Source organism: Bacidia gigantensis, assembly GCF_019456465.1.
Source record: "Bacidia gigantensis strain McMullin 20006 chromosome Unknown contig_278, whole genome shotgun sequence".
Classification (NCBI taxonomy): Eukaryota; Fungi; Ascomycota; class Lecanoromycetes; order Lecanorales; family Ramalinaceae; genus Bacidia; species Bacidia gigantensis.
Genome location: NW_025408606.1, coordinates 103,646 through 126,382, shown reverse-complemented (window position 1 = coordinate 126,382; position 22,737 = coordinate 103,646). Strand labels below are relative to the sequence as shown.

At 49.4% G+C, this 22,737-nt stretch overlaps 6 protein-coding genes across 6 annotated transcripts; 5 read left to right on the top strand and 1 right to left on the bottom strand.

The window, feature by feature from the left end:
• Window positions 1–795: 795 nt before the first annotated feature.
• KY384_007500 (uncharacterized protein) lies at window positions 796–2,305 on the top strand (the record flags this gene model as incomplete). The annotated part of the gene is made up of 2 exons (XM_044815991.1): window positions 796–1,164; window positions 1,220–2,305. 2 exons carry the CDS (start codon window positions 796–798, stop codon window positions 2,303–2,305), a joined length of 1,455 nt encoding a protein of 484 aa, XP_044666631.1.
• Window positions 2,306–2,337: 32 nt separating this feature from the next.
• KY384_007499 (uncharacterized protein) lies at window positions 2,338–2,949 on the top strand (the record flags this gene model as incomplete). Its single annotated transcript, XM_044815990.1, has 1 exon — window positions 2,338–2,949. One exon carries the CDS (start codon window positions 2,338–2,340, stop codon window positions 2,947–2,949), a length of 612 nt encoding a protein of 203 aa, XP_044666630.1.
• Window positions 2,950–4,782: 1,833 nt separating this feature from the next.
• KY384_007498 (uncharacterized protein) lies at window positions 4,783–6,096 on the top strand (the record flags this gene model as incomplete). The annotated part of the gene is made up of 1 exon (XM_044815989.1): window positions 4,783–6,096. One exon carries the CDS (start codon window positions 4,783–4,785, stop codon window positions 6,094–6,096), a length of 1,314 nt encoding a protein of 437 aa, XP_044666629.1.
• Window positions 6,097–9,989: 3,893 nt separating this feature from the next.
• Window positions 9,990–10,925, top strand: KY384_007497 (uncharacterized protein; the record flags this gene model as incomplete). The annotated part of the gene is made up of 1 exon (XM_044815988.1): window positions 9,990–10,925. One exon carries the CDS (start codon window positions 9,990–9,992, stop codon window positions 10,923–10,925), a length of 936 nt encoding a protein of 311 aa, XP_044666628.1.
• Window positions 10,926–12,066: 1,141 nt separating this feature from the next.
• Window positions 12,067–12,900, bottom strand: KY384_007496 (uncharacterized protein; the record flags this gene model as incomplete). The annotated part of the gene is made up of 1 exon (XM_044815987.1): window positions 12,067–12,900. One exon carries the CDS (start codon window positions 12,898–12,900, stop codon window positions 12,067–12,069), a length of 834 nt encoding a protein of 277 aa, XP_044666627.1.
• An 8,059-nt stretch (window positions 12,901–20,959) lies between these two features.
• Window positions 20,960–21,644, top strand: KY384_007495 (uncharacterized protein; the record flags this gene model as incomplete). The annotated part of the gene is made up of 2 exons (XM_044815986.1): window positions 20,960–21,164; window positions 21,391–21,644. 2 exons carry the CDS (start codon window positions 20,960–20,962, stop codon window positions 21,642–21,644), a joined length of 459 nt encoding a protein of 152 aa, XP_044666626.1.
• Window positions 21,645–22,737: the final 1,093 nt, after the last annotated feature.

The following is a 22,737-nucleotide window of genomic DNA, read 5'->3' as shown; positions in this document are numbered from 1 at the left end:
CAACTTTGCTGATTTACCTATCGTTGCCAATCCCAATCCTCCCAACGATCATCTTCCTCGGGTCGTGCGCCGTCAAATGCTTGGGTGAGCAAAATCCCGAGAGTTGACTATGGAACGATAAATGACATGCAACCCTGTGGTGGTAAGAGACAGGACTGTCATAGTCTTGCATGAGCCATTTCTACAATTCCCACCGCCGCCGGCCCCGGCCCCTCAAGATCGATTGACTTTTCCGGGGCTTCTCTTAGCCGCAGATAGTTTCCACTTCGCGGCATCGTACGCCTACCGATTGGGCACCGCACCTAGGTTCCGTTGGCGTATCATGCAGGCAAGGGTTCCTGGAGACACTTGGACCAGGCACACTTAGCAGCTCTAGGCAAGTCTTATGGTGATCCCCCTCCCTAGACCAGTGAACCACGTGCGAACCGTGACGATGGGCCAGGAACGACTTATAGCGGTGTAAATGGTCAGGATGAATGCACCTTGTGCAAGAATGCTGTTTGGAGGTCGCTATAGGACCCAGGAGAGCTTTACGACCTTATAGCCCTTGATTATACGTTGCAGGCTTCATCGATGTCCACAGACCAGCCCGGACGGTAGCCTGGGAAGTCGGCTAAAATTGCACGACGATCAAAGATCAACACGGCTATTCCAGATCTCCAAAATCCTAAAGCTTCGCATCCGACAAGACGACGGCTCCTTGGCTTCGACTTATATGGCTATGGAAAACTCACAGCTTCCCTCATCCTCTTCTTGCCTCATCACGTCTCTCGAGGTAGCTAAAAGCACACAAACATGCATATATTACGATCACTGCTGGGTTTGTTCTTTGTTTACATAGCATCCGTGGCCGGCGAGCTCAACCTCCTCACCTTCGCCGATGGAGGAAAAGGCCAGGTGTTAGGCAGCACTTTTGGCGCGCCAGGCACGAATGCGACCTTCGATTACGTGATTGTAGGTGGAGGAACCGCGGGCCTTACGATCGCGACCAGACTGGCAGAGAATCCTGCCGTCACCGTCGCTGTCATTGAGGCTGGAGGCTTCTATGAAGTCGATAATGGCAATCGAAGCGTGGTCCCTGGATATTCGAATTTCTACACTGGCGCTGATCCGAACAATTATCAGCCTTTGATAGATTGGGGCATGGTCACAGAGCCGCAGCAGGTGCGTATCTGCCATGGTGAACGATTTGGAGAAGCTGGAATGACCATGTCATTAGGGTGCTGCGCAACGCAGGGTTCATTACGCCAGAGGAAAGACACTTGGAGGCTCGTCTGCACGCAACTACATGATTTACCACAGACCAACCAAAGGCTCGCTGCAAAAGTGGGCAGACGAGGTAGGCGATGAGGACTACCTTTGGGATAACTTCCTGCCGTATTACAAGAAATCTTGTAATTACACCACCTTCAACAAAGCACTCTACAACGCAACCATAAGTCAAGACACGACTGCATTCGATCCTCAAGGCGGACCGCTCCAAGTCTCATTCAGCAACTACGCCGACGCTTTCGGCTCCTGGGCCCAGAAAGGTTTCACAGGCGTCGGCATGGCCCTCCAAGACGGCCTCCAAAGCGGCATTCTCAACGGCTCAGCCTTCTCCACTCTCACAATCGACCCGCGCAACGGCTACCGCTCCTCCTCCGAGTCCAGCTTCCTGCAAGCAGCGCTCCAGAACGGCACATCTCCCACAATCTACAAGAACTCGCTCGCCACACGCCTCCTCTTCTCCTCTAACCACACCGCCACCGGCGTCACCGTAACGACAGCCGGACCCTATGGCATCGCACCCGTCAACTTTACCCTCTCTGCCCGCAAAGAAGTCATACTCTCCTCCGGCGTCTTCCAATCCCCGCAACTCCTCATGGTCTCCGGCATTGGCCCCGCCTCCACCCTGCGCGCCCACTCCATCCCCGTCCTCAAAGACGTTCCCGGCGTCGGCCAAAACATGTGGGACCACGTCCTCTTCGGCATCTCGCATCGCGTGAACGTTCTCACCGGCTCCGCGGGCCTCAACTCCCCCACCGTCGCCGCAAAGTTAGCCGAGCAATTCAAGACCAACGGCTCTGGCCCCCTCTCAGCTTTCGGCGCAGGATTCTATGGCTGGGAAGCCTTGCCTGAACCGTACCGTTCTTCCCTCTCCAATCCCTCGCGAGGCAAACTCGATGTTTTCCCCGCGGACTGGCCAGAACTGGAATGGTTGCCCATCTCCGCTTTCCTGGGCTATCAGCGCAATAGACAAACCGAGGATCCGAGAGATGGGTATAATTACGCGACTGTGAACCCTGGGATCATCGCCCCCTGAGCCGTGGCAATGTCTCCATCACTTCGAGCTCGATGGCGGATCTTCCGGTCATCAACCCCAACTGGCTCTCCGACCCCGCGGATCAAGAATTGGCAGTCGCGTCTTTCAAGCGCGCGCGCCAGATCTGGCAGATTCTCTCCGGCTTGGGCCTTACGGTTGATAAGGAGGAGTATTTCCCTGGGCCGAACGTGACTTCTGACGCTGCGATCCTGGATTTTATACAGCGGTCCTTGATGACGATCTATCATGCAGCAGGGACGTGCAAGATGGGAAAAGTGGACGATCCCATGGCTGTGGTCGATAGCAAGGCACGCGTGATCGGCTTCCAAGGTTTGCGCGTTGTGGATGCGAGCTCTTTCCCCTTCCTGCCGCCGGGACATCCGCAGAGCACGGTGTACGCGCTTGCGGAGAAGATTGCTGTTGATGTGCTCGAGACGGCGGGGTTGAGCGTGCCGGGGGAAGGGTATGATTTGAGTGGATATGAGAAGGAGCAGGAGATGTTGGGGCAGCAGAGGCAGGGAGGTGGGAGTGGGACGGAGGCTTATAGTGCGCAGAATGCTGGAGGAAAGGTGGAGGGGTGGGGGAGTGTGGTTCTGGCGGCTGTGGCGATGGGATGCGTTATGTTGGGTATGGGCCTGTTATAGAGGTGAGTTATCATAGAGATGGTGTATCAGATTCAGTGTACCTAGGCTTGGTGGCCAGGAAGAAGATGTGCTCATCCGAGTCTGCCGCTTTCCCACATCTGCCATACTTTCACTGCTTAATCTCGCATTGTCTACCTCTTTCACATAGGAGTCTACAGGTCGGCAGACCAACGCTAAAGCTTGGCTGACCAACCCCGCCCTAAAATTTTTAGCGGATTTAGCTTATTTAGTAATATTTAACGGATAGTCAATTGGTCCGCCGAGGTTAAAATTATTAAAATTGATTAATAATCGATTAAAACTAAACTTTAAAATAATAAAATAAAATATTTTAAATATTTTAAAATTAATTATTAATCGATTTCTAATTGTTTCTCTAAGAATTTTCTTAGCAAATTCTTAAGAAATTCTTTAGAGAAACAATGCTTAATTAATTAAGAATTAATTAAGAATAAATAAATTATTTCTCTTAAGAATTTTATAGTAAATTCTTAATAAAATTTCTAGAGAAATAATTTATAATCGATTCTTAATCAATTTTTAATTAAATTCATTTCAATTTAAATAAAAAAAGATTTTAATCAATTTAAAATCGATTAAGAATTGTTTCTCTAAAGAATTTCTTAAGAATTTGCTAAGAAAATCCTTAGAGAAACAATTATTAATCGATTTCAAATCGATTTTAATACTTTAAAAAATATTTTAATTAATGAAATCAAATAAGCTCACCGGACCATAAACTTAATTAGTATGAGGGATTTATTTATACGCTAAATTTTTAGATTAGCGTTGGTCAGCCGAGCTTTAGCGTTGGTCTGCCGACATGTAGACTCTTCACATAGTCAGTCTCGACGCTAAGCTGTTCTTCATTTTGTTGCAATACAGGATGAGAGCAATCCCTTCACTGCATCACCTAAAGCGGTTAAGCCCCAGGGTTCGGCTCAACTCCGGCCTCAAGTGTTGTCAAAACCGCCGCTGGATTTCTTTCCCTTTTCTTCTTCACGGAGACATTTCTCTCTTGTCATAATATTTTCAAAAATCTGGCCTTGCTGCTTCCATTGAATGATTCAGTTCATTCCTGACAAATTGCTACAGCAGTCAAGCGCCCCCGGCTAAGTAGAGCGACACCAAAAGGGCCTGTCGCTCAGAACTCCCTTCCCCTTGGCATGGCAGTCTGCTGCCTCCATCCTTTTATGCTTTGTCATATTCAATGAACTCGACGCTCTGGATTGAGAAAATGATTTGGTTCACTTCTTTCGAGACGCTGAAAGTCGTCGAGCTCCCCTCAATCTCTGGTCGATACAGCGATACCGAAAGGCGGCGCCGCGAAGAGCTCTCGCTCTTGTTTGCTGATGATCTATCACCATGTCATAGCATCATCTCCAGCAACTCGGTGCTTTCGAAGCCGATTCAATTCACTTCTTTGGACTCGCTGAATGAGGCTAAGCGCCAATTTGGACGCTCGTGGAACAACACCTTCAGCCCCACTTCCTCCTTCTTGTTGACACCTCACTGCTTCCGATTATGATCATGACCATAGGCCACGAAATGAACTGACTGCGGAACTGAAGCTTCAAGATCGTAAGTCATCGTCCTGTTCCATGCCTGCACAACCCATTGTCTTCCATGTGTCCTCAGTTGTGAAATTTTTGATGCCCCACTATGAATTTGTTGCAAGCGAGTGAGGATGGTAAAGACTGACTATCACGCACTAGCTACTGGTATGCTTTCACCAAGTATAGAGATCTATTGTAAATAAATGCAGGTATGCCGTGCGCCTGTGTCACCAATCGTAATTCACGCAAAGCTAAAGTTGCGATATTAGGAGCAGCCATGGCGTCTTTGCTTGTTTATGCAACCCTGCTGACAGTTGCTGTCATCACCGGACGGTTCATTGACGGAATTCTAGCCACTCAAGTCGAAGAATCACGACAGGCCCAGGTGCCGTCAGATCTTGTGGAAGAAGACCAGATTCTGGAACTCGAAGCGAGGTCTGAAAGCGAGATACAGGCTTACTTTGATCTTACTGAAGAAGATCGCGCTTTGCAATCGGAACTAAGGCGTACGCCTGAAAGCGATGTTCTGGCACACCATTATCGGGTTGAAGAAGATCCTGTTCTGCAATTAGACCCGAACGGCAGACCTGAAAGCAAGGTTCTGGCATACAACGACCGCGTTCAAGAAGATCCCGTTTTGCAAGTGGACCCAAAGCACAGGCTTGAAAGCGATGTTACGGCACGAATTTTACGCCCTAACAAAGACCGCGTCTTACAATCAAAGCTGAGACGTAAAGCCAAGCAAGTAGGATATGAACCCCGTCGATATCGGAACAAGGACATGATACTCGACTTGTGTCTTCACGGGCGAGACAAACGTCCAGATCGTCACGAAAACACGGTGCGCATCTACAAAGACAATCCGCTTTCGCAAAAGACGGGAGGGTTAACGGATTCAATGCTGAATACTGCTTTGGAGGCGACAAAACTAATCATCTTCGTTGATCACAACAATGATTGGAACGCAATTCACGTATATTTGTCGCACTTTTTCAACGACTGCGCCATATGGAACGAAATGCTGAAGACCAAAGTCATGACCGAACATTCCCGCCTCAAAAAGGTCATGGAAAGTGTCTTGCATGAGCATCTTGTTGAGTACTCGCTCAGGGACGATTTTCTTGGCTTATGGGCACTCGTTCCCAAGAATAAGGCCAGGCGTCTCGCTTACTTCGAGTCAAAGTGTACCATGGACCTCCTGGCAGAAGCATATGAACATTTAAGGAGCGCCGTGGATCTACCACTAGTATTTGGAGATCCCAAGTACTCACAACATCTTTTGTTCATGAAACAAGTATACGTGCATTATCTGGAAGACATCTGGGTTTATAAGCAGCACGCATCTCACAGAACTGATTTCCAGGACTTGGAACTAAACTCGGCTTTCGCGAATTATACTGATAAGCACAGAGGTCTTCCAGTCGCAAGAGCAGGGAACATTTTAAGCTTGCTGGACGTTCCTGTGAACAAAGTCTTTCCCAAACGCAATTACCATGGTGGCAAAAGGGTAACAAATTTCGAACCTTTTCACGACCCTTTCAATGGCGTGACAGACATTCAAATTCCTGCTCCCCGAGAAAAATATACTTGAAGTTCTCCAGGTATCTTATATTCCATGCATAAATCTTCGCAATGATATTAATGTCAGTAGATCGAAGTGCTCTGAAACCATGGGTCTTCGACAGAGACATATGCATTCCTCACTGACGTGACGTTGACGGAACTATGAGAAGGCAGTCCTCCTCTCTTGGTACTGACTGAGTACCGCAACAATGGGAAGATGAGAATATGAGAACGAGAACTGCGTAAGGATGCAGAGGCGAAAGCATGGCGAAAGCATAATTTAGCTAAGTGTTGTCTCAATATATTTAGACAAAAGCTATTGTATTACCTCATTCTACTAACTTCCCGATTTCCCCCCATCCCCTTCTCCCAGTGCCTCGTCACACATCTGAATCCCAATGATTTTAATTTAACTCAAGCTGAGCGTCACATCAGCTGTCGACCCTGCCACCCAGTACCCATTGAAGTCCCGCTCTCTGCAGCCAGAGACGTCATCACTCAACAGCGATGAGTACATTGTGTGATTCAAGTTGCTAGTGGACTACCCGCAAGGTCCCACAAGTGAAATCTTGCCGTAGATCCAACCCAATCTAGTCCCTCGATAAACTCTCCAGCAGTCTTGAGAGCCACTCACTCATTCAAGGCAATTAGAATGGACCCGACTCGACAGCAGATCTAGCTATTCTCTATACAGGACATATGTCATGAAAACTTAATACTGACAATAGCAATTTGCCGGGTGTACTCCATGACCTCTGGCCGTCAAAGACAGGGGAGCCCGCTACTAACTACTATTATGATCTCCGCTCATCACAAAGCAGAAGATATATAGAGTCATACAACCAACAGCACCGCCATCCATAACGGCTCCACTGCCAAAGTCGTCTTACTCCCCTGATATCACAATCGGGAGCTCCTGCCCCCCCCTCCCTTCCCAATCCACACACTCTACTCAACTCAATTACCCGCGTCCGCTAGGTTAGTTCGACCACGACCATCTATAGCGGCGTGCCCCACGAAGCGTCATCTTCGCCTATCATCCAGAGAGAGTGAATAGTAATAAGGGCTGGGAAGGGCTGGTGAGGGCTGAGGAGGGGGGAGGGAAGGCAAGAAGCGCGAAATGTCCAACACAAGACTGGACTTTGCCGTAGCGCTTTTTGGGGTTTGCTACTCGTGTTGCGGGTAATGGTGCGGTGCGGTAGTGGGGTTTTGGTGCGTCTATAGGAAGAGGGGAGGAAATGGGGGTTGGGCTTGAACGCCGCATGGGTCAGTGGGGGAGGGAGGGGGGGTTGTTTCGGGGTGGTAGAAAAGGAGACAGAAAACTCTACGTGTAATGCTCCAGACTACCATGACGAGTGAGTGGGTTTCTTTGAGCGGTTTGACGGAACGGCAGGCTGCTACGCTGGTATGGTGGTAAACAACAGGGTAGGGGGAGGCGAGTGAGAGTACCATCAAAGGCTGAATGGCAGAGGGAAAAGGGGAGGGGAGGGAAAGGGAGGGACAGCAGGCCCGCTGGATGAGATATGACCACGTTGCACAGGAGCTGGTGGTTGTCACAACCCGTTCTGAAGGCGATCAGCTGGAAGTTGTTGATCGTAGCTGCGAGGCTTGTGAATTGCTGGTTGCTTGAGACGAGATTCTTGGATACTGGAAGGGCTGGGAGGTTCGGTATGTCATCAGGATGCCCTCAGGTGTCACAAAATCGTTATGTACGACCACATATTGCAGGTTTGATCCGCACCTTCACGCGTCAGCGATGGCAGATCGTGGGCGAGGAGAGATTCAGAGCCGACGTCTTGTCTGGGCATGGCAAAGCCGGCGTGTTTGAGGCGTTTTGGAGCTGGGAACAAGCACGCTCTTTCTGATTGCGCGACATCTGCTCTGGAGATATGGACAATGCGGCAGTAGGGGGTGTGAGAGTTGCGGCGGAAGAATCCTCTGGGTACTTCGCTGGGCTCTGAAGGTTCCTTGTTCTAGGCACTTCGGTGGGGTGGGCTGTGGGGCGGCGATAGTGGAAATGGTGGTGGTGGTGGTGCGTGGGGTAGACATATGCAAGAACTGGAGGGAGGGTGTAGTGGGAGGGTAATGGAATGGTTGGAGATAGCGTACGTGGGAAGCGCACGTCGGTAGATTGTGAAATTGAGCTCGAAGAAAGTGCAGTGGTCTAGAATGTTGATTACGTTTCTTGTTCGAGGGAGGCAAGGATAGTGGGCGGGAGATGTTGTGTGGTGCTGTGATGGCGACGGTTAGGGCAGGGAGGCGGGGAGGCGGGGAGGCAGGTCATTCGTGGATCAGGTTACGATAAGTCCATTGCGAGAGAAGTAGTCCTGGCAGAACATCGTAAGACAAAGTGGGTGATGTTGCTCGATGCTATTGCATCTCTGGACTCAAGTCAGTGGTGGGATTAGTCAATCAACATCACTACTTGGTTTGTGAGAAGTAAGTCTGTTGGTTATTTGTCAAGTCGTTTAATACATCATCATCGCATAGAATGTCTGAATGCGTTCCAGATGTGTTGGGTGGATAAATATATTCTATCGAGGCTGTGTGCTAGCAGGACTTGTGGGCCGTGGCTTGCTTGTGGCAGAGGCGATCCACCTGTCGGTCACTCAACAATTGGATTCGAAAGTGTCGTCACATATAATTACCTCAGTACGTCCATATCAACGTTTGTTAGAGAGGATCCTGGTCAAGGGCCAGCCTCCTGCAATATTCAGGAGGTCGATGTCGCGTCTGTGCATTGTACTACCTTCGAGCCTCAGCTCGCCACCGTCTTGTGCACTTCTGGACGACAACAAGGGACAATCACGTTTCGCAATCATGCAAGCTGAGTCGCAGACCCATTGCACTGATTTTGCCGATTTTGCCGCTCGATCGCATCGACCACTGCAATGGCGACATGCTTTCAGATCGAATCTCCAACATGCAGAGAATTCATGGCCTAGACTCTACCATGACACGTACTTCTTCCCCGTTCCCCCATATCCTGATCTCAAACATGTAGTATCATTGACTTTTCGTCACAACCACCACGCCCACTTTTCACTCCCTCATCACACGCCAAGACCTGCAACTCCCCCCGGGATAACCCCTTTCCGATCCCCATCGACGATATGGACACGACCAAGAGAGGCTCAATGGTACAGCCGCGTCGATAAGCAAATACCAAGATATCTGCAGCCTCAAAGTGGATCAAGAGAAGGCGAAGCACAGATGCCAAGATGAATGTGGATCTGCCCAGAGCCTTGGCCTGCCCGTTGACTGGCCGAACAAGGACAAGCTGCATCCGCATTTGAAATCCGGCGGCAAATGGTGTAGGGAGAGGCGGTCACCAGTGTACTGGGCCCGAGCCGTCGGTGATAAGCCCCCGTAGAAAGGAGCCGGAGCGATTGTTTAATTCGATGTGAAGGTGACGGGAGTGAAACCCCATGCCAAGCACGTGTCGTTCAAGCCCGACTGCCCAGTCGGCAGTGCTCCTTGCAGATATATGGCAACTAGATAGCCGCACCGTAGATTTCGACGGGCTCGTCGGGGCATGATCCGGAGGATGGGCAGGGTTTAGGACTGGCTATCGCGCGGCCACCCGGTCGATCGTTGATTTTATCTGTCCGACTTCATGCGGTGCTGGGATGGGCCAAGCGTTGCCTGAGGCACCTCTCATGCGAAATGCTGGTTCACTCGGTACCTTTGAGGACGACAGGTCCACCTTTCTCAGCCATGGCGGGATTGCGACCCACACCGAGCCCTTTACCTTCGCATCAGCACTGCGAGGAGAGGGCTTGGCGTGCTGTGACGTGCGTCGTTATCTGAGTTCTGGATCTTGTGCATGGGAGATAAAGATGCCGTTGCGTCCTACCCAACCTGCTTGTCAGACAAGATCCACAACTAGAAACCACAGCACAGGGAGAGTCGACGGTGACTATGGCATCACAAACACCAAATAACCTCTCGGAGACCAGCACTCGCTGCTCCTCTCAGGAAAACCTCGAGTCCCTCAAATCCCACAACAATGACATCGAAACCGGCGTCCGCACCTCCCCATCCTCGTCCTCCGACTCCTCCCTCACAATCTTCTCCTCCCTCTCCCGCCACTTCTCCGCCGAACTCTCCACCCGCGGCAGCGACATAATCCTCCTCCTCTGCTGGTTCACCACCGGCTTCCTGGACAGCACAATCTTCCAAGCCTACCGAACCTTCGTCTCCATGCAAACGGGCAACACAGTCTTCATCGGCCTCGGCGCGTCCGCCAACACAGTCAACACGCCCACTTTGACCCAAGTACGTCCCTACGGCTGGCTAAAGTCGCTGGTCTCCCTCATCGCCTTCGTCACCGGCTCCTTCATCTTCGCGCGCATCGGCAACGTGCTCGGTGGGCCGAATAGAAGGCTCACTTTCACGTTCTCTTTTGCCACGCAGACGCTGTGTATCTTTCTGAGTGCGGTGCTCGTGCAGACGGGCATCGTGGAGAGTAGACTTGAGTATATTGGTGAGGATATTGATTGGATGCATCTCATCCCCATCATTTTACTGAGTTTCCAGGCGCCCGCGCAGACGGCGTGCGGGAGGGCCATGGGGCTCTGGGAGGTCCCGACTGTGGTTGTCACGACGATGATCTATGATTTTGCGAGCGATAAGAAGGTTTTTGCCGGGCTAAGGGAGAATGCGAGCAGGAATCGCCGGTTTGCGGGCTATTGCTGCTTGGTGGTCGGTGCGATACTGGGAGGCTTTGTCACGGTGCATACGAGGCATATTGCTGTCTCGCTGTGGGTGAGCATGGGGATCAAGGCATGCGTGACGCTGGCGTGGATGGTGTGGCCTGCCAAAAAGGCGGGGAGAGGAGAGGGCGGAGGGTGTTGATTGGCTTGCGGTTTGCCGGTGGTGATGATTGATGACTTATGATGTTATGATATTCAATGAACAGTATGTCGGTCTCAACAACAGGTTACTGCGCTTCATGAGAACGCGATGTCTGGTTCGCCGTCTTCAATGTTCTCTTCCAAGCGGCTGTGGGGTAGGGAATGTTAACAATTCCATGCTTCCAGGTGTCTTGTCAGCGAGCCATTGCACTCTACTATGAGCGCTTTTGATTGACGAGAGCAATGCAGGGTCGACAGGCCTCAATCTTCGAGAACACAAAATCCCTGCGATGCCCATTTCGGGGATGACGACGTACTGAGGGCGACGACCCTTCCACGTATGCGTCCTCACCGCCCAGCAGGCGGTGTATCAATACACAGAATGTGGCGGTCAGGGGTAACAAGCTGTGGATCTGAATGCTGCTACAAAATGATTTGCGAGCTCGTGCTTCCAGCGTACTCGCGTTGTGCTGCCAAGAAATGGCTCCGCTCCGGTCAATGGTCAGACCTGCATATCTCGCACTCCGGTCTATCTCACCAACTCCGGCAGTGAACCCTATCCCCACTCTTTGTTTTTCGTTTGTATGGGTTCTTTTTGAGTATGGAAGCGCGTTTAGTTGGTTCTCCTAGCTACGCAATCCCCTGCGGCTCATCAACATTTGTCGATCAACCCCGGATCTGTGGAGTAAGGGTCTCTTCCCCAGTGGCAGTGCATCGTGTCTTAAATTGTCCCTGCGCTCCCCATGATGATTCGGAGAGGTTGATGCATGTCCGACATTAATAATGCTTTGCGGTGGCCCTGGACACGTCACGAACAAGGCGCAGACTGGCTTCACCTGGACTTGTAGCAAATTTTTATTCATGAAAATGGGGTCCGAATTAATGCATAGTACATCAAAGACTTCAATATTGATTCAAAATATCCTCGCTATGCGTAAAGACGCCAGGTGGGGCCGTATGTAAGTGCCCGGAGTCCGACGTACGTATATACAAGCCATGATCTGCATTGCGCTTAAACTATGTCCAATGTTCCTTTTGAGGTTGAAATGCAAAATTAACTCATTTCATTAGGTCGTGTTCTTCATAAATGTTGAATCATATGCGGTGAGACTCTTCCCCAGATCAAGACGATGACGTTTGCCTCAAGTGGTGAACTTCTTTGCGAAGCCCTCAATAGCGCTGGCGACCTCTCGCGATACGCTCAGAAAAGGGTTGGGGGAGGTGTTGAACGAGGTGGAAAGCTCGATGCCTGCATTCCTTGCCATATTTCTTTGCACCTCGATCGGTATGGCGCGATCTTGTTCGCAGAATATGTAGGCCCGTTTTCGATTGAAAGCTGGGGTATTCCAGCCAATGTAGCTAACAGGCCCAGTAATGGCACGGAAGGGTGTAGTGGCGGCTTGCTTCGTTCTCCGCTCTTCGTGGTCGGACGCGTCACGGTGGGTCTTTTCGCATGTGCCACTCCAGGTCAAGGCCATTTGCTCGACATCAGTCTTCAGAACAAGATTCTGTCGCTGCTTCCATGATGCGGAATGTCCGAGCCCTTTCTCTTGTTTGATTTCCGGTTGATGGCTGTCAATTCCGAAGACACCCAGCGAACTCATTCCCGGCGGTGCCACGAAAGCTGCAATGTAGACGAGGCCCAATACACCGCCTTTGAGCCCCCTTCTCTTTCTGTCCGACAATTTCATACTCTCCTGTATTGCGCTACTGCCATATATGCCTCCGTACGAATGCATGACCACCACGATTTCCTTTTCTTCCTTGATAAGGGGCTCAATCACAGAGCGGCGTAGATACTCTGCGTCCTTTTGCGCAGTGAATGAGGGCTGCTCCGCATCCTCGGTTGAGCTAGGCATGGTTTTAGCCACTGTGGGGAAAGCCAGTTTCGCAAGCTCCTTGCGCAAAGCGTCGAAGTTGGTGGCTGTTTGCCACGAACCATGGGCGAGGACGATGGTAGGCTGAGGGGGCATCATAATGTATGTAAATCGAGCGGATTTTTCTTTTTGAGTGATTGATATTTGCGAGTAATAGATAGCTGACTCTGAGGAGTCTTTGTGAAACTGAATGAGTGCAGACAAGTTCGCTTAAGTAGCTAGGCTCGCACCAATCTAAGAGCGAGGGCGGACTGCAAGCCGATACCGAGCTGCATGATTCTTGGCCAACATTTCGTCACTGATGTAGGGCAAATCCTCTTCGGAATATATTCGTCGCATAATGAGTTCTCTTGAAGGCAGTGAAGCAGGTTCGCCCCTCTTAAGTCCATGAGACTGTACCGACCGACGACAACGGCTCACAAATTCCGGCGAATTTCCATATGCAGCTAAACCCTGGCTCGCTGTGGTGTGCAAAATTGTAAGGGGCTCATGCAGACAGTCAGCACTAGAGCTGCGAAGCTTCTCCGCTGCAGCCATAGAGATTTGTGACGTGTGACGGAAGGTTGCTTCATGAGCGGGCCGTGCTCCTCTTGTCATGGGTCAGTGTTAACATGACCTGCCGTTCCTTCAACCAGGGTTTTGCATCAAGCTAGGCGATTATCTGAAGCGCCTCATGTACGCTTCGCTGCTCCGTTCAGTGATTCACTCGATAAAAAAGCTTATCGCCGGAAAAGTCGCCAGTGGTAGAGACATGGCTCAAAATAGGTCAGTCGATCTATAGCGCGTCTGGACACAGCTCCAAGCGTAAGCTCTACCGGCGATTCGTTGAAAACCCAATCAATGGCTGGTGAAGAGTCTTCAGCGGGCGTACGCCCATGTACTTGTTGTACTAGGGAGAAGAGGCCAAAGAGGCCTATGTTAGTCTCTGGCAAATCAACTGGCGAGGCAAACCAAAGGATCTGGCTAGAATCGAAGCTGCTGCCGTACGTCCTTCGAGCCACTTCCTAGAGCTCGGACCACTCGATTGCTAGATTGGAGAACTTTTAGTCGTCGAATCCTCTCGTCGCTACCTGTTGGTCGCATCAGTACACAACGTCCAAAGGCATTGCCGCGCACAATGTCTTTGGGATTTTCGAGCCACTTGAGCTGAACACTGTTTGCGGCGCTGGGCTTTGCTGCAGCTCTTGTCATCCTTGAGAGCTTCACGGCTCTTGCATCATTGTCCTCAGCTTCTCGAATAAATTTTAATAGGAATCCTTGCTTTCTGCCGTTGAGATAGCGGAGATAGATTTTTTCAGCAGCGTATCATCCTTTTATGAGGCGACGCTACAAACTTCAAGAAGTACGTACAGGAGGCTCGGATAGACCCTTCGCTGACGACTGGGTGACACATGCCAATGGACTTTCGTATTTGAAAGCACATTTGCCGGTGCAATTGCTGGATGCAGGCATTTCGTAGTGGTTCAACAACGCCATGAGAGCTTCTAGCAGAAAGCAGCTATCTGGAGTCGCATCTGGTGGTTGATGGTTGGACACCTCGGCATTAGGCTTTTAAGGCGCACTGTAGAGACCGATGGCAGTGCTCAGCATCGCTTTCAAGAGCTCTCCACCTTCTCCGCCAGTGAGAGTGTCCATCGTCTACCCTCCAACGGATACCGTGAGGCGTACTACGCAATGTTTGAATGAGCGCCATCGGATCAGAATCTGCATGAACTTGCCAAGACTAATTTCGGCGCGGAAAAACCATTGCTCCTTGCATACGTCATCGGTTGTCACCGAGAATTTCTATCCCTACACAACACAACTCTTCGTGACTTCGTCATATAATCTTGAATGAAGTAGCAACTGCAATAATAGGTATAATGTGTACAAGAAATATTGACGAAAGAGCTATCTTGAAAGCATATGACTTCATGTACATGTAATTATTTTGATGAATGGTCATGCAAATTGCTAAGGCCAACCTCCTGACTATACCTCAATATGAGTGAAATACGTCGGACAAGGTCTGTGCCGCGATCTTTGGTCTAGTATGGCGTCTTAACACTTCTACCTCGGATTCGAGAAACCAAGAATCGAAGTCTGCCTTTTCGTTCTGCCGAGACATCTTTGAAATCACTAAGCGTCAGGGTCTTAGTATCGTGTGCTTGAATTGAGTTTTGCAAGTCTTGGACAAAGACAGGGTGAATGACTTGGCATTCTCGAGAAAAGTGAACATTCTTCGCCACCACTGCCCGACTCGAGTGCGTGACTAGGTCGCGTTGCTTGACATTGACTACAGCCCGGCATTGCTGCTCCCCAACATTCACACTCTTTCCGAAAGTTGAGTTTGCGAGCGATTGTATGATTCATCAGTCGATGACACCATTGCTACTCAATGTGCAAGTCGAAATTGCGAGCAAGATCCATCACACGTATCGCCTCAAAAGTGTGAAGCTGCAGTGAAACATCGTCGAACGTGTCCACAATGGGTGTTGTTTCCTCTGATCTTGGTAACGAAAGACACACCACCGAGTGTGTACCAGTAACCAATGAGTATATATGTCGATTGACTGGATGTGCTTCTCAATGAGGGACACGAATGAATGAAACCTTACAAAAAACACTCTCAGGTACACATTCATTGACCAGTGTCTTCCATTCATGTCTCAACCCACGGGAATCACATGGTAATATACGTGATGTTACACTTGTATTCACACCTTCACAGATGTCTCAGGAGACATTGGCCCCAGACACACTGACGGGTGTGTAGTAGTCACACTTCTACTAGCGTGGCTCGTGGGTATTTAAAGAGTCTAATGCTCCCTAAGGTTCCTTCTTTTCTGTTTCCTCAGGATTGTAAATATATATATACATATACCTTTGCCTCATGGCTAAGCGGAAAAAATCTCTCTTTGGTGGTCAGTCTACTTGATGCACTGCCCAAGGACAGGACTCACTTTAGGAACATCAACCCCGACAATGCTGTGACCGAGAACATCCCTTCAAATCGCCATGTGTATTCCACCACTTGGCAAGGGGCAATCCTCAGATTCCCTTCGAAGACAAAGATTTACCAGGATGCAACCGGTTCATCCACAGCAGCCATTCCTGTCTGACGAAGGTGAGGGTGATGCGTCGGAAGGGAACTAGGTGGCAGGCCTCGCATCAACCCCATTAATTCTTGGCTTGCGAAATGGAAATGGCCGATCATCGTGAGGATTGTGGCGGCAATGCTGGTAGCCGTGGGGACAATGAGAAAGAATCGTGAGTATTGCATGCAGTGAAGATGGAATCTCTGCGGAGGAGACAGTAACTATCCTCATCAGACACTTAATTTCCTATCACGGATTGCCAGACGTAACAATTTCAGATCGTGGAGGACAATCTGTCTTAGATCTCTGGAAATCAATGTGTAAGAGATTAGGAATTGACAGTAGGCTTTCAACATCCTACCATCCTAAAACCGATGGACAGACTGAACGTATGAACCAGAAGATCAAGACTTACCTCCGGATGTTCGTCAATGCTCATTAAGACGATTGGGTTGATCTCCTGCCTATAGCGAGGTTCGCTTACGCCAACGTAGATTCCACGGCCACAGGCATCTCACCCTTCTTTGCTTCCAATGGCTTTCATCCAAGAATGAGCTTCTCTCCAGATGATACTGAATACATCAATCCTCGTCCTTTCTTGTACAGTCAAGGATCAAAGGATGCTGTCACCAGCGGTAGAGACTCCCGCGCACGCTGCAGATGTCTCCCTTGCGCCCCCCAACACGTTATCCGCCTTTGTAATGGCGTCTGGAGGCGAGTACGGCAAGGCGTTAGAGTTGAACCTAACCATCACAATGCCCACAATCCTGTACGATATTACACACTTGATCATGAAACTACGCCTCCCACGTATCCTACAGATGTACTTCGAAACCGTGGATTTTCTCGACATATCCATCGGCTGCATCACCACAAATGCGATAGGGTGCAATGGGAGTAGTGAGGCCGACGAGGTCCTGCAGATGGCGAGGGAGGGATTTAGGGCGGCCGTGCTTGAAGTCTTCGAAACCCTTGAGGCTTCCCTAGTGAAAAGGGGGCGGTGGATGTGCCGGAGTCCATCAGCGTGATAAGACTCGGCACAGAAGAGGCTGATGCAGCAAATTCGAGCGACATGGGGGAAACAACGTACTGGTCTGGCGTCAGGCATTTCGTTTCAGCCCTTGTCTAATGAAGCGTGTGCTGCATCCCCGACTCGTCCCCTTTGAAACTAAGGTCGGGTCAAACGAAGAATTATCTCTAGGCTTCCCTACAAGAACGATGTATTGAAAAGGCTCATCGAGAAGTCATCGCACATCGAGATTCCCAACGTCTGGGGAGGCGCGTCATCGGTCGGCTTGCAACGAAAATATGTATTCGCGATTCGAAAGATCGTGGACATCTAAATATATACATACTGCAGCATTATTCCCCGCTCACTGGATTGAAACGGTACGGCCTTCACTCACGAAGGGTGGAAAGAAATCATCGCGACCTTGCGAATCTAGCGAAGGGGTAGAATCTCAAGGCCGATCTTCATGAAGCGGAAAAGATACCCGAAATCACAAGCGCCCACTAAAGAGCAGTAAAAGCCTAATGCAGAGTCATCAAAGCTCAAGTCAGAGCTTTACGAGCCTGCTACCCGCTAGTGCTCAACGTCAATTGCGAATGCTAGCCACGATCTGAACCCCAAATGGTGTTTCAGGCTCTGCTTTCTCGTCTTAGCTCTACGACGTTATGGAAAGCCATGGGAGAAAGGTCTTTTTCAGTCAATCGGTCGGTAATCCGCGCAAGTATCACAACCGTGAGACATGCCTTCACACTGAATCCCTCAAGCATATATGCAAAACGTGCTTGACCAGGATTGTCACCTACCTGTCGCCAATCAGGCTTTGCAATTTAGGTGACGGCCGGAGATGTGGAGATAAGATGATTCCGTGGTCAGATGAACTGCTTGACAAAGTGGGTGGGAGACTGTACGAAATTCAGGTTGGAGTAACGACGAAAACAAGCATCCCATGGGTGCGTGACCTCTAAATATATATACAAGAAGCCGGAACGTGAATACGATATAAGCTCATCACGCGTCAGCTCGGGTGTTTTCAGAAACCATCACGATGGCCGCCACCACTGAAAAAACAGCCTTCGAACTCTTCGCAGCCGTCAAGAATCTAGCTAGCACCGTTTTCTCAAGTATTGAGATAGCATGACGGTGGGTATATCTGGATACTGGTAAGGAACGAGCCAGAAAAGTTCAGGGATGGGCCGTCGGAGCGTCCAAATCCGTAAAGACATGCATTCAGTTGCTAGCACTCATCGCTGACTCAGAAGCTGAGGGCAGCCTACCGGAATGGACCGAAGAACATCTTGGTCTGAGAATTGGAGTTAAAACGCCGTCTTCAATAAGGGTTTGACGTCAGAGCCAGCAGAACACTAGATGGGAGGAGAAGTAGGGAAGGGGCCTGAGGCTGGGCTCCCTTGTCGCTTTCATTCTACTCTTCCGCCAGTGATCATTGTAACTGTGAGCCGGCTTTCGAAGTCACCCCTATTGGAACAGGGAAAGATCATACCGTCCAATCACTTTTGCAAGCCCTAATTGACCAAGCGAACATAATATGGCCTCGTGAAGCTCTCTACAAGTATGAGAAGCCGTCAACCTCGACAACCCAACGGAAAGATAGCCTTCCATCCACGGCAATGACGCTGAGTACGGTGATGACCGCAAGGCTGATGACGAGTGCGACGACGAAACTTCGACTATGATGGCACTAGATGACCGAGAAAGACCGTGTCTTCGGAGAGATCGGCGGGGAATTTGTGTTATGCGGATTTCTGGCCAGCAGGAAGGATGTGGTATCATCGTAAAAGAGAGACACAACATCCAGTACCAGCACGCTGAACAGGCGAGTCGAATACGTCGGACGGAAGACAGCAAAGCTTCACAACTACCTTGACCATAGGCAGTGATGGTGCCTGCTAAGTCAAGTGTATCGCAAGGATCGACGATCCTAAAGCACCTATCATCGCCCCAGCTCCATTCTGCAGCTCAAGACAAGAGTCCGGAATATGACAATTCGATACTGTGGAACGTCGACTTTCAATAATTCTTATGTCCTTTGACCTGAATATCCTATGGTTAGGTGTATCGATATTACACCTACGTTCTGCGCAGATCCAGGAGACTCAGATTACCATATTTTTTGGTTCCAAGGGCAAAATCTGGACGAGCTTATTAGCCAATACCTAGCTGCTAATAGTGAAGATACAGTTGAAGATCTGAGCAAAGGACTAAGAATATCGTAGGGAACTATTGGACAAGGCTCCTACTACGTGAACAATCTGCCTGTTGGACGTTATAAAAAAGATGACGGAACGTGACTTGACCCAGGAGATCCAGTGTTCAACAGAGATCAAGTTTTGCGCTTTTGGGATTACGAAATTCCCAATTTTACGAAATTCGTCCACACAAGCATTGAATAGCAGGAGCTCAGACTAACGGAGGCAATGTGGCGTTTCGACGCTTCTCAGTCAGTACCGGACGTTTACGATCATTGTCAGCATTTATGGCTTTGCTTCACGTTCGTATTGACAATGTTGCGTCCAACAATAGAGGTCGGGGAGACTCTTCAGCCACCCATAATACAATTCCCAATCATACGCGGAACGGTTATATACGCTGTGTTATACTGTAGGATGCTCGAATTGGAGATACACTAGAGGTGGTGAGCTCTGGCACTGGCAAGGACCTTGCGAGAGTATACCGAGATCTGGTAGCTCCGTTTCGTACGCCTTCTGGTTTTCCAAATCATACGCCGATTCCCTTACGCTTTCTGTGTCTGTTGAGCTCGATAGCTACTCAGCTGTAGCTGATGCACTTTCGGGGAAGAGACACTGGGACTCTCCTACCGTCATTGCAGAGCTTGAAATGCAAATTTTTGAGTGGAACAAACCGTCGCAAGGAATTGATTCAAGAGACTAGGCACAACGTTCTGGTTGCAGCCAACGAGGCTTACGTTCTGCTAGAGCAGATCGAAGCAAAATCTGGCAGGTACCACAAATCGACAGATTACCATATAAATATATATACGCGCTGGGTGACCTGCGTTCACTTGATGGCTGGTCTGGAGGAAAACTTCTCCATGGTCATCCAAAGGATCGCATCTAGTGCTATCCAGCACCTTGCTGCATCGTTCTTACGCCAGTCGATAAGGCGATTTCGGTCTTGGATTCTGATCAGTACTTTCGCAGCTTTCTAAGCATTGAGTACTTTTAGTATATATGCTTGCTATATCGACGAATAGCAAAAGCGGCTGTACCGACTTAGTGTGCTGTCAAAATAGTACGCGCAGAGCCTCTTGATAACACAAGGTATCTGGGGTCAATGAGCAGGATAAGATCCCTTACTGACGGATTTCTAAAGGCGTCATGAGGTCGGATAGGCTCGTAAAGAACAAGGCCGAGCAAAAGGGCTTGCTATGCCTATAAAGTGTGGGACAGCCGGCTTGTGCAGTGTGCATTTGTTCGATAGAACACCTTCCGGCACCACTCTCTTCACACCATCTACAAGGTCAAATGATACCACCAACAGCCATACCCGCAAGAAACCCTACATCGATCTACGTCGTGAGCCTCGTCGTTCCATCCGACGTTCGGAAAATAACGCGAAATACAAACTCTCTTAGCTAAGCATCATTCGCCATAGCGTTCATTGTCCCTCGCATAGACTACATAATCCGAATACACCCTCAACTTATCCTCCCTCACTAGCCTGGATGAGATTCTTCTTATGAGATGATACAATTTGCCGTATAGGTGCTTCGGTATGCGATGGCGAAGTCACAACTCTTGCAATGAATGGGCTTCCTCACGAAGATTATCCTCCTTCCCGATCAACATGGATGTGAAATCAATATCGACATGTCTGCCAATCAAAATAATGCCATTGCTGCAATCTCAAACAGGTGACATGCAATCATCAATTTTTTCCTCAAGCCATACAGGTGGCAGGAGACGCCAATAAATATATAAGTACCACTCCTCGCACTTCTTCAGGGTTGGCCTTACCGGATTGACTGTACTGCCAACAAAGGCCTATGTACTTCACGACCTGTGAACGAACTACCGCCACTACCGCAACCCTTCTCATGGGCTTGCAGACCACCTACGCTGCTCGGTGCAGCAGATTGACCTTGCATAATGCGTGGCTCAGAAAGACGCCGGCTACCACGAACGCCCGCCTCCATGCCTTCCGGGATGTGTATACTACCTTGATAACGGATAGCCTTATAACAAAGGCCCCATCGACAGATGTGGAGCAAAAAATTAAGGCTATCGAAGGCATCTTCAACAGTCTTAGCTTATTTGCAGAGGACGCAACGCGCGTCGAACCCTAGAAAAGAATACGGTGAGCCCACGAGAAAAAGCGCAACTGGCCCATCAATGCCCATGCGTGGTCACACCGAGAACTGGAAAGCTTGAGCAGTCATTTAGTCGACTACCATTGTGGGCTTGGAAGTCTAATCTCATTGACTCCTAGCAAAGGCATAAAAAACCCGTCAGTGACCTTACAAGACAGCCCAAGTGGTGAGGAAGTGGACGGTTCAGATCGGACAGAATGCGCTGAGGATGCGCAACATATATACAGCAAGATGGTCGATAGGAATGAGGAAGCTGACTAAACACGTGAGCGGGGGTTTTGGCAGAGGGACTATCGAGGAGGAGCTGATTAAGGATGAGGACAACAGTGAGGGGGAGGAGGATGCAATGGAGAATATGGATCTGCAGAACAGTAGTAAGGAGGTCGTGGAACTGGGTTGGTCGAGTGGGTAGGGTGGAATTCACGGCGCTGATACGATTGAGGCAGTCGATTAGTAGACGAGTATTGTAAGTGATCGGAATATCTTGTCATCATCTTTCCTTCAGTCGAATTTGATATTGGTCAAGACAAGGCTTGAAGTTCTTCCCGCTTTTGAGTTGTGCATTGATTTTTGCAGACTGAGCTGCTGATAACTTTCTATCCAACTGGGTTACTTATAGGAGATGTACGTTCGTTCAGGACTCGTAGCGATGCATCTTGTTTCTCATTGGATGACTCGAGTCATCCAGCATTTGCAATTAGTTTCGCTCCAGCTGATCACTTTAGGTCATTTGAAACGATGTAGATAGTCACTCGCAGAATTCCTTTAAAGACATCCCTGGGATTCCTTGCGAGCGCATGAGACTTGAAAGAGCTCCATTTTCTCCTACTCCGCTTCTTTTATCTACCCATTGTGGAGTTGCCTGCCTTGTTTACCTGTCTCAACACAGCAGAGTGCCTTCATCAATGGATGATGGCGACTCCCCTACCTATAATACGACTCAACAAAGAAGCAAAAGTGATCCCCCAAGCCTTCGCCTACAACAACAAGTCACATACTAAATTCAAGAGCAATATTGATAACAAAGAATAAAGATATTTCGCCCAAATGGAGAACTGCACCCCAGGCTTCAAGTAGTTACCGTAAGACCATGAAAGATCACGCCCTCGCCCCTATGATCAAACGATCTGCACTCTCGTCTGTATCACACGTGTTCAAATGTCGACATATATCCTTTCTGATGGTGGGATAAGAATATAGCGTAAATTACGTGTCCCGATCTGACTGGTTGCTTTCCATGGCTGGGCGAGCGACCGTACCCAAGGGCGAGGGTACATCTTAATAAGAAGGCTGGATTTGCAAAGAAGAACGCGCCGGTAGAGCAATACATTCTTCATGTGCTATCGTAAACACCCCAATCTAGTGGAAAGCTGAAATACATCTACCATCAACTCGATCGTTGATAGCTTATCGATCTAGCCATCGTCGTCACTGGAGGTTTGAACCTAAATTCTCGGGCCTTCATTCTACTGAGCCTATGTTTTCGTGCTGCTCCTTTTATATCC